This window comes from Dermacentor andersoni, chromosome 6 (genome assembly GCF_023375885.2).
Source record: "Dermacentor andersoni chromosome 6, qqDerAnde1_hic_scaffold, whole genome shotgun sequence".
In the NCBI taxonomy this organism is placed as follows: domain Eukaryota; kingdom Metazoa; phylum Arthropoda; class Arachnida; order Ixodida; family Ixodidae; genus Dermacentor; species Dermacentor andersoni.
In genome coordinates this window covers 78327821-78338938 of record NC_092819.1, presented here as the reverse complement: position 1 = coordinate 78338938, position 11118 = coordinate 78327821, and the positions used below count along the sequence as shown (strand labels likewise).

The window sequence follows — 11118 nt, the reverse complement described above, 5'->3', positions numbered from 1 at the left end:
CTGCCGCCGCAGTGTTTGCCGATGGGCCCTTATCATGCGGGACGCCGGTGATACGACCATTGCGGGCCGCACGCGTCTTCTAGAGGTGTCCTTTCTTCGCTGCCCGATTCGAGGCGCCTGTCTTAGACTGAAGGGTAAGTGCTCCAAACATATCCGAGACTGCGCAATGTGCTGCATGCACCATCATAGATCACGAGAGAGAAACTCAACAAACGCTGCCACAGCCGTAATGGGTTGCATTCTCGACCATATAGAGTTTCCTTGGGAAGTTACTAGAAGGAACTTGGATAAACGTGCTCCTCGAAGAGTCCCGGATGGTCAAAATTATTCCGGAGTCCCCGACAACGGCATGCCTCATAATCAGATCGTGGTTTTGGTACATAAAAGTCCAGATCAACCTCGATTATGTCCTCGATCGACCAACTATTTTCTGCCATATTTTCACCATAAAGTTTCATGCTGAAATTAGTAAAGCGTAATCTGGCGGGGCAGTGGTTTCACTAACCGCAGAAAGGTAACAATTTCTCTGATTTTCGCATGTGTTCGTTCAGAAAGAACACTGAGGCTTCTTTAATGGCTCCATGTTGTTTCATGTCCGTAACTAATAAATGATGTTTCGCAATTCGATGTGACATAAGCACCCATGCTTTTGAGTATTCGTGTTCTTAGATCTAGTGACAGTTGGGCGCTATAACACGCACCATGAGATCTTTCTTTATTTGCATTTTAAGCAATTCCTTTAATTTGTCATTTCGTGATAATAGTATAAGGATCCTGAGACCCCGCTATGGGGATTTGTCCAATATATTGGACATTCAGAAGTGAGACAGTACTCCTGTAACAAGCCTTTCATCCTCCTAAAACCGCGCTGTCCAACTAATTGGACGCCTGCTTGCGCCATCTATGCAGTATTTATGAAAATACATCGTTGAAATTCCCACCGAAACAGTTCCACAATGGCGACATTCAGCAGCGCGGCGTTTTACGGCAGCTGCCGGAGAAGTAAGCACTATTTCTGGAATTTCTACCCGCTTTCAGGGCATATCTTTGATTTTATAATAAAGTTAATACAACAGCGTACGCGCAGAATCCGAAATTTAAACTGTTCGCGCGCTTACTTTTTTTTACGCTTCCTTTGATTTCGCGTGTCCATTACGTTGGACGCTAGGACTCAACCCGGTTATTTTGACCGCGCTTTTGCGATGGCCTTGTTATGAACAGCAGGCGAGTACTATTGGCAATTAGCGGCTTGTCCACGAAATCGCGTCTCTTTTTTTTATTTGGGGGACCGGCCTCGCGTGTCTGATGAAATAAGCCGATAACTTTTCTTTTTTCAGTCTACGGCTAGGACCCGCAAGGCAGCTGTGGCAGGCGGTCTCGTAAGAGAAAAAAAAACATATCGATATCCCTCAGTCAAATATTGTGCGCATGTACAACGCCAAGATGGGTGGTGTCGACAAGGCAGACCGAATGATAAGTTACTACAGGATAAAAGCACGCGTTAACAAGTGGACAATCAGAGCCATCTTTCACCTCTTCGACATTGCCCTCAGCAACTCCTGGGTGCAGTACACGCGGGACATACGCTCCCTAAAGAAATAGCGGAAAGAAATACTCAAATATATGCAGTTCCGCCAATCTGTTACCAAGACTCTCGTGGCTCAAGGGAAGCAGGATGAAACGGAGAGTGAGAACGAAGCCTAGTGGCAGCCGCCATCAAAGCAGGCTCGACCGTCTCCTCGAGAACCCCAAGAAAAGAGCACTACCCACTGCTCAATGCAGGCAGACACTGCAAACGCTGCCCGTTGCAGACTACAGGGCTGCGACATGAAAACAAAGTCCTTTTGCACCAAATGTCGGCTCTTCTTCTGCATCACCAAGGAAAAAAAAGGTGTTTTGAAATTACCCACAGGAAGTGAACACAAAGCAAAATTTTTGTTGGGCAGAGGAATGCTCTTTTTTATGTACTTCATTCACTACTTTCTCTTTCGAGTTATTAAAATATTTTTGCACGCGACTTTGAGCGCTATATCTGCGGTACGTCATTACGTGTGCGCTGGGTGAAAAAAGACCGGGTAGCATCCCAGTGTCCAATATATTGGACATCGCGCTATGCTCAAACTATCAAGGCTATTGAAAAAACATTTAACACTTTTCACCTTCATAACCCTGCTCGCTTATTCTAAAAGTTTGGGAAAAATCTGTGCACCTAAATACATCCCGGGTCTCAGGAGGATAAGGATATAAATGTGACACTAACTCGGGTTCACTACCACCTAATGAAGTTGCGGTGATCCCCACATTGCCGAACGTATATCATTTCTGATACTCGATTTGACACCCACAAACTCTAATTTAAATGCGGGGAGGTTAACGCGAGACACATAGTAGCGTTTTATCAATATGACTGTGCAAGTTTTCAGTTTTACGTAACTTAGATAATCGATTACTAATTCATTAATATACTAATTTATTTACTGAAAAACGTTTCACTGCTTTTTGTACGAACGTAGTTCAATAGCCAGAAATAAAAGTGAACGAGTTCTTTTATATTTTCTTTGTGCGTAATCGTGCTGGGGCTTTGTAAAGTTACTGTATGAAACTAAAAACTTGTTCGAAGCCAAGTATAGACAAATCCATTGCACTGTTTATAATTCAATGTCGGATGAAGCTCTGAATGGGCGCCGCGCGTTGACAATAGTGCGTATTTCCTTGTAGTGTTCTTAGTGTGACGCTGACTTTAGCTCTAACGTATAGCCTAACTATAGAGTGCGACTCTTCTCCGGAGTGGCAAGTATCCTGTCAGTGTACACAAGAACTGTGGAACGTAAAATTAACGCTGGTGACAATTGTGCCACTTCTTCCGTCACGTACGCTTCCAACGACTCGGCTAATGCAGGCGCACTATATCTGATGTCCCCGAAAGTGAGAGAGCGAGAATACGACCCAACAAAGGCAGTTGAACCGGGGGTATGAATGATGGGCAAGTAAGCGAATATGCATAAGCTCTGTCCAAGCTTTGAACCTCCTTGCCGCTTCATACATTATCCTTCTTCATGTTAATTTGTCATTGCAACTTTCTTCCGTCGCAGATATTATTGTCGCTAATCGTTAAAGCGTTCACAACTTGTTAGAATATTACACAAAGAAAGTGTACGAGGAGGGCAAAAATGAAGCAAATTCCACGCACCGTGAGAACTTATGTTATGCGAAGCATTCTTCTAGTAGCTGGCTACTCGGAATCGCTCGAGATTACGCAACGTGTTACCAGGTGGACCAACGTGTTTGTGGGTGTGTGACGTCAGCAGCAAGACGACGGTGACGACGATTCCGTGACGCCGACGGCATGACTTCTACTGCGGCCGTTCGACGCGAGCTTACGGCATGCCAATTTCAGGTTTCCACGTAGATACTGGGCAAGCTTAAGCGAGAGAAATACAGACTGCGACATCATCAGCGACTGCGTGTTATGCAACCGCATACGTACTACCTATCACTATGTCGTGTGGTATGCGTTAAAACGACGATGGCATTTTCACTCGGTTGATGAAACGTTAAAAACGTGTTCGACCTGGGCCGATCAGGGAGGTGGTACAGCGACGCACAGTTTCTGTGTAGCGTTATTTGTTACGAGGAAAACAGCCGCCGAATGTGGGCCGATCCCAAAGACGGTCCACTGTAACGCAGCGTCTCAAAGCCCTAACTATAACGAGGAAAGAACACGGGAAACTGACACAGCAAGTCCGGTTTGGCACGCGAGAAGAATGCGTGCGATCGCGGCCCATAATGGTTAAAACATTTGGGCTGCTGTGCTCGAAGGCAGAGAGGTTCTATTACACTGTTGGCCATGCGTTTCTTTTTACTACATGAGGTCTGAAGGGTGGCGAGACGGGAAATTTCCCTACCCAGCAACTGACCTCTCACAAATTGCCTCTAATGAGGCAAAAAGATGTCTCGTATTGAAGAACTGAACCATACATCAAGTCTGCAGCCCAAAACGCACTTATGCCGTAATGTATGAAAACTAGGAAATAATATGAATTGGTTGCCATCTCAACTACTTCAAACTACTTCAAAGGATTGTTTTTAGGCAATAACAAGGCATAACCTAACATCAGCTAACATATTATTTAATATTACGACAAAACGCAATTCGGATGCACTGCGCCAACAAATATTTTATCACACATCTTAAATTGAAAAAAAAATTTGATTATAGGTTCTTACGTGCAAAAACCCCAATCTGATTATGACACACGTAGTGCATGGGAGGCCCCGGATTAATTTTGACAACCTGGGGCTCTTTAGCGTGCGCCTAAATCTAAGCACACGGGTGTTTTTTGCATTTCCGCCATGTCTAAATGCGGCCGCTGTGGCTGGGATTCGATCCCGCGACCTCGTGCTTAGCAGTGCAACACCAAAGCCACTAAGCAACCATGGCGGGTTCCCACATCTTGAGCAGGTACATCGCGAAACTGGTGCTAATCACAGAATTTTAGAGCAAATCAGTATATGCCTTGAGTTCTTTCAGCTTTAGAATAACAATAGCAGTGTGCTCCCTAGAGTTGTTAATTAAAAACGAAATCTGTGAACTTTAATTTTTGTCGTTAATACGAGTTTCAGTTTCATAGCTGCTCAAAATATCGCACTCATAAGTAGTCTTTCAAAATAGTTCTCCATGCCATCAAAGGTGAAATTAAGACTGATAAGTGGAAATGTGTACACGCCCAGGAACACGCAACTCGCGAATCAACGATGATTATGCTTTTCAGCCGTACAACATCCACGCTGACAAATTTCGTTTCTCTTTTTTAACATGAATTTGAATTATGTAACAATCTGTCCATGCATCTTGTTACTTGAATAGATGTCTGTATAGCTGAGCGTGCTGACGTATTACATCGTCGCACGTCATTGTACACAGAAATTTGGAGTCGAGCACGAGAGCCCCGTTCCTTGGTTAGGCCCCCTCACTCCACTAGGTTCTCCGTCTTTAACTCTATTGGTTATGCGATCCATGGATTTGACTTCACTGCGCAAATCTGGTAGTCTAGAGTATGTGGGTATCCCGCAGAGAAAATACCGACGCCATGAAAACAACGAGGCTCAAACGGCAACAGTGAAGTGTACTGAATAAGCAAGCTTCATCGCGAGCAGGGTTTTCGTATCGTGGCATAGCACGGAGGCGTATAAGTCTCGACATTTAGCTCAGGTCATCACTATGAGTGCAAGAATCTCTGATTGCAATAAGATTTGCATGGCTCTATGTGAAGCCGGATACATATGCATAAAATTGGTATGCTTGAAAAGTGGCAGTTATGCGCTGGATAAAACTCTTTTTCTTTATTGCCGGTCATTGGCCCGGATAAAAAAAGAACATTCACAGATAATCAAAAGGCACGCTCACAATATGTTAGAAACGACCGCAGAACTTGTGCGGCTGCGCTTGTGCTAAAATTCCCTTATCGCCAATGATAATTCAACACGTGGCAACCACTCTGGGATGCACTCCAGCAACTTTTGTTCCTCTACAAAGCCCCGTATGCTTTCTTTGAAATACTGGCGAGCCGCTCTTGCATCGAGATCGGTGTGCCTTACCGCCATTCTACATTTCCAAATGCTATGCAGGGCAATAAGCATGATCACATCGAATGGGGTACCATCATCACTTTCTATTGGCAAGTAGCGAATCCCATACGCATCTAGGGGGAAATCTTTTTTGATTGTGCGCTGGAGCACATCCCAGAGGAAAACGGCATCCCAACAATGCAGAAAAACATGTTCAATTGTCTCCTCCTGCTTGCAAATTGTACAATGAGTGCCCCAAGGAACAAAGAAACCGCTTTCAGCCAGCCATGGTTTGACAGACAGCGTTCCGGAGTGCAATTTAAAAAAGAACGTCTTAGCGCCTGACGGTACTAGCATCGCCTTAACGCGCTTCAGAACATTGTGCCCATGGCTAGCTCTGTAGAGAGACCGATATAAAGGCACGGGAAGAACAACATCACACAGGCCCTTGTACAGATTTTTTCCGGTTGACGTCACTCAAATATTGAAGTGAATAACGCGCTGACAAAAGCCTGCATGAAACCACAACTTCACGTAGAAAACCATAAATACCCCCTGGCAAACTGCCCGCTGAGACAACTATTTCGGGCAAGTGTTTGCCCAGGCGAAGTTGGCAGACAGTGTGTAAAAACGGGTTTTTTGCGTCCCTGAAGAAAAAAAAGCGATTGACTACCTGTCTCAAAAACAAATGTGACAATCCAAGTCCTCCATTTCGAACTCGAAGAAACAAATTGGTGCGACTTGATCTCTTCCATGACGACGCCCACACAAACACTGCGAACACCCGGTGAATTTTTTGGATGTTTACCCTTGAGCAATGCAAGACTTGGAGGATGTACCAAAGTTTGCTCACTAAAATATGTTGCAAATTGTGGCTCTGGAAAACATAGACCAATTCCAGCCATTCCATTTGTTTACCCTGTCCCGAAGGTTATCCACTTCACTCCTCCAGTACGACTCACTGTCTTTGTATAACTGAAGGGGAACACCCAAGTATTTCACCGGAGTCGTAACGAAACTCATGTTCGCAAAAGTGTCTGGGGCCCCACGCCAATCCCCGTGCCAGAATCCCAGGCACTTACCCCAGTTTACCGCGCTGCCGCTTACAGCACAAAAACTTTTAACGCATTTGACAGCCTGCGTTATACTGTCTGAATCAGTGCAAAACACAGCAATATCGTCTGCATAAGCCAACAGGCGGACTTCAACCTCGTGCAGTTTAAACCCGCGGACACAGTCATTCTCCATGACACTCAAACAAAAAGACTCAATATACAAGCAAAACAACAGCGGCGAGAGAGGGCAGCCCTGACGCACCGAACGCTTAACTTGGATTCGCGCTCCCACCACCTTGTTCACAATAAGCCGCGTCGAGCAGTCCCGGTACGCCATGGCAACCCCCTCTCTAATTATTCTACCCAAATTCAAACTCGAAGTTTAAATAGTCGCCCTTTCAGAAGTGGCCGATGCACCGAATTTTTTTCTGGATCTTCCGGGTACCTTTGGCTGATATTCTAGCTACATTTGTTGAGTTTTGCAAGTTTTGGACTCTGCCTAGCCGCATGAGGCTTTTTTTTCTTTCTTTTTTTTTTGCAAAAGCATCACTCTGTCGCAGCTTTATACTGGAGCTCTTTGCCTTCCTTCTTTTCCTCAAGCAGCTCCAGAACGATCGACTGAACTTGGTCTCCGCTGCAACCAGCCGCTACCGTGATGCCACATTTCCTGCTCATCGGAGTCATTGCCCTCCTGGCTGTAACAAGTGTTCAAGCGCAGACAAACAGACCAAACATGCTGTTCTTCCTCACGGACGACTTGGACTTGGAGCTTGGCAGCATGATGGTGAGCACTATAAGCGTTTTGCTGCTAGTAGCAATTACAGGTTAAACGAATTAAACTAATCCAAATAAAAAAATAGGTGCACTTTGAGTTCAGTCGTTGTATTGAGAACAGTGCAACAGCTAGGTGACTACACTAAAGCACTGAAAAAACACTGGACGATATGATTTCGGTGTTTTTAGTTCCGCCGCACCAACCCGTAGTAGCCAAGTAGTTTTGCCGAAGAGAAGCAAAACTATGCTATCGAATAAGGACTGGACCTGCCTACAACACCTGCATTTAAGACGGCGCGTGCCCTTTCTTAGCTTTAATCACGATACTACGCCGCATGAGAGGCCCAGCCTATTTTATGTTCTTGCCCATGCAACCACGCTGGAACGGACACGTTTCTTTCAACAGAAAAAAAGAAGGTTATGCAGGTCCCACGCACTGCGGAAATTGGCGTTTGCAGGCAGCCGACTATCCAGCAACGTTTGGGGCTCGGCAAAGCGTTACGAGTTGGACCAGTTAATGTGTCTGTGTAAGGGGAGAAGCTGGGAGTGTGACGGTGAGCGTGTGTGCATCTTGGCAGTGTTTTTTTTTTATATATATAGCTTGGTTTCGTGCCCCGGTGACATTTCAAGAGATGGTCAAACGGGTCCAACCCCGATCGCGAGTCTTTAGCCGCCACTATACCACGACCACAGCCACAACCACCACGACACGGAAGGGCCTATCGCAGCCCTCTTCAAGGAGTGTGTTGTGCGGTTCTTGTGCAGCAGGCATCGATAAATCCTGACGCAATGTACATGACCCTGCGGTGAATGTTTCGTGCTTTTCTGCCGCGGTTGAGACTTCGAGAACTCGGTGAAAGCGCATCTTTTAACCTGTGTTTGCAGAAACCCCTCGTGAGGACCCGAATGCTCATTGGAGACGGTGGAGTTACTTTCGCCAATGCGGTGAGTGACGATTATATGCGTGCTCGTGAGCAACGTTTTTTTTCTTCTTTTATTTCTGCACAATTTTGTTCGGGGACGTATCAATTCTGTGAGAGGCGAACAACATAAATTTGTACAAGCATTTCGGAACGAACAATAAGAACACAGAAGTGTGCGGATACGTGCGCATATACGCACACATTAGTGAGACGGCAATGTGCACGCTAGATGCTACAATTGATTTTCTACGCAGTCAACTTGAGAACTTTTCTTACTGCACTGGTATCCTCGGTTGGTTGTTTATGAGTGCTCTGGAAAAGCCTGAAATGCGGCACATTAAATTTGTTATGGTATTTTTTTATTCCTTTTAACATTGTACCCTCTTTTTCTCACTCTCTCTTGTGTGTGTGCTGACGAGACATTTGCCGTGTCTCGCCCACAAGCGATTTACGCTTCCGCGGGCCCGAATACTGCTTTGTTTTTCATGGAATAAAATATGTATGTATGTATGTATGTATGTATGTATGTATGTATGTATGTGTGTATGTATGTATGTATGTATGTATGTATGTATGTATGTATGTATGTATGTATGTGTGTATGTATGTATGTATGTATGTATGTATGTATGTATGTATGTATGTATGTATGTATGTATGTATGTATGCATGCATGTATGTATGTATGTATGTATGTATGTATGTATGTATGTATGTATGTATGTATGTATGTATGTATGTATGTATGTATGTATGTATGTATGTATGTATGTATGTATGTATGTACGAGGGGGTGCTGAAAAGTTCCTGGCTTTGTACAGAAAGAATAGATTCAAACTTTTGAAAGTACACATTTATTCAATATATTCCCCCTCAGACAGATACGGTTGTTACATGGTTGCTTCAGCTTTTCTAATCCATTTCAGAAAGAAATATTGTTATAGGTCGTCAAACAAGCTCTCAGCACCATGTTTGACATCAACAATGCCGTCAAATTGGCGACGCTTCAGATGTTTCTTCGAGTTCGGAAACAGATGGTAGTCAGAAGGCGCCAGGTCGGGTGAATAAGGGGATGGTGGACCGATTGCAAAACCCACAGTCTTCAGCTTGGCAGCCACAACTTTGGACGTGTGCGAATGTGCATTCTCCTGCAACAAAAAGATCCCTTCGGTCAACTTTCTCAGGGGTTTCGTTTTTACTGCCTCCTTCAACTGCTCCAGGACACTGGCTTAGTCTTTGTTCCAGAAAACGGATGCCGTGACTTACTGGCCGATTTCTGGGTGCGGAATATTTCCGGTCGTGGGGACCCACCGTAACTTAATTCCTTTGACTGTTCTTTCGTTTCTAGATCATCAATGTGGAACCAGGTTTTATCCTTGGTCACTAACCTATCCAAAACATCCTTTGCATCGTCAACATGAGCCAGACCAGCTCTGGATGCCTCAACTCGTTCCTCTTTCGGTTCGCTGTTCAAACATTCTGGCACCCACTTCACTGAAAGCTTGCGCATGTTTAGGATATTGGTAGTAATGAAACCAACACGCTCCCGGGAGATGTCAAGTAACTAGGGTATCTTTTTGGTGGGTATTCACCCATCCTCAAGAATCAGCTTATGGACAGCACCGCTTGTTGCCGCACCTATTGAGGTTGCAGGGCGCCCACTGCGGGGTTCATCTTCAAATGAGAAACCCACGTTTTTACTGTACTGTAAGAAGAACACGTCTCCCTTAGTATTTCTGACATCTCAGGGTGAATGTTCTTTGCAGACTTTCCCAGAAGAAACAAGAAGTTCATGACGCCCCGTTACTCCGAAGACGCGAAACTAGCTTCTGCCTCTGCCATCTCAAGTTCTATCTAAAATTAAAATAGCTATAAAAATCAGACACTTCTCATATTTTCACCATTGCTTAACAAGATAATAAGCTTTTATACTGTGCCAAGTTTATGTTTTAATTGTACATGCAAGTTGGAACAGCCAGGTATTTTTCAGCACCCCCTCGTATTTATGTATGCATGCATGCATGCGTATGTATGTGTGTATGTGTGTCGTATGTGTGTATGTGGAGAGCGCGAAAATTACCATTCGGCCCCGTCGCCCCGTTGTACTCCGAGTGGCTCGGCTTCTTATCACAGCGTGTGCAATGACATTGTCTAAAACATTTAGCCTGCGAGACGTCAGGATCCCACTAACGTATGAACCTGCTCACGGTGATCCCTGAGGCTATAACCAGGCTGATGAATCTTCCTATACTCCTACATCGCCCCCCCCCCCCCCCCCCGAGATCGGTGTTCGCAGTGCCACATGAGAGCTCTGGAGGGCAGAGGCGATAATAAAGCAAATATGGCAGCGCGCAATGCCCATCGAGCGACGCCACCTTGTTTCAGACTCAATGGAGACGCGATTAGAGGAGCCGTATTCAAAGCATTTGTCGTCACAAGCCAATTAACGTATTATTTCACCTTTAGGATTTAGATGCGGGAGTGGGTAAGTAAACCAGCAAGTAATTTCTTGTTTGGTTCATTAAATGAGACAGGAAATATTTACAGGACGACATTGGCAAACCCTTGCAGGCACTTGAAATGCCCCTGTATTAATTTCCGTACATTGTATATGAAAAAAAAATCGTTTAATACAGACAGGCAAAGAGGCGTCGTGCAACGATACGCTGGTTTGTGTTTCTCGACTTTTTTCTTGAAAAGTGGGAAACTCAAGAAAGCCTTTAGTACTTTGTATCAAGACATAACTGGCGTCCTCCTTGCATATTGCGCATGTTACGAGCTCGTAGAGAAACCGGGGC

General features: G+C 44.9%; 1 protein-coding gene across 2 annotated transcripts in view; it reads left to right on the top strand.

Annotated features, from left to right (window-relative positions):
• LOC126522438 (N-acetylglucosamine-6-sulfatase-like) overlaps positions 1-11118 on the top strand; it is a 38238-nt gene continuing 27120 nt past the window's right edge. Inside the window, exons 1-3 of one of the 2 annotated variants that reach the window (XM_050171182.3) lie at positions 1-134; positions 7227-7407; positions 8283-8342. In XM_050171182.3, coding sequence (XP_050027139.1) covers positions 7279-7407; positions 8283-8342 — 189 coding nt within the window. In that variant the 5' untranslated portion in view covers positions 1-134; positions 7227-7278. Of the gene's footprint in view, positions 135-7223; positions 7408-8282; positions 8343-11118 lie in introns of both variants that reach the window. The other variant, XM_055066409.2, reaches the window with a different exon arrangement.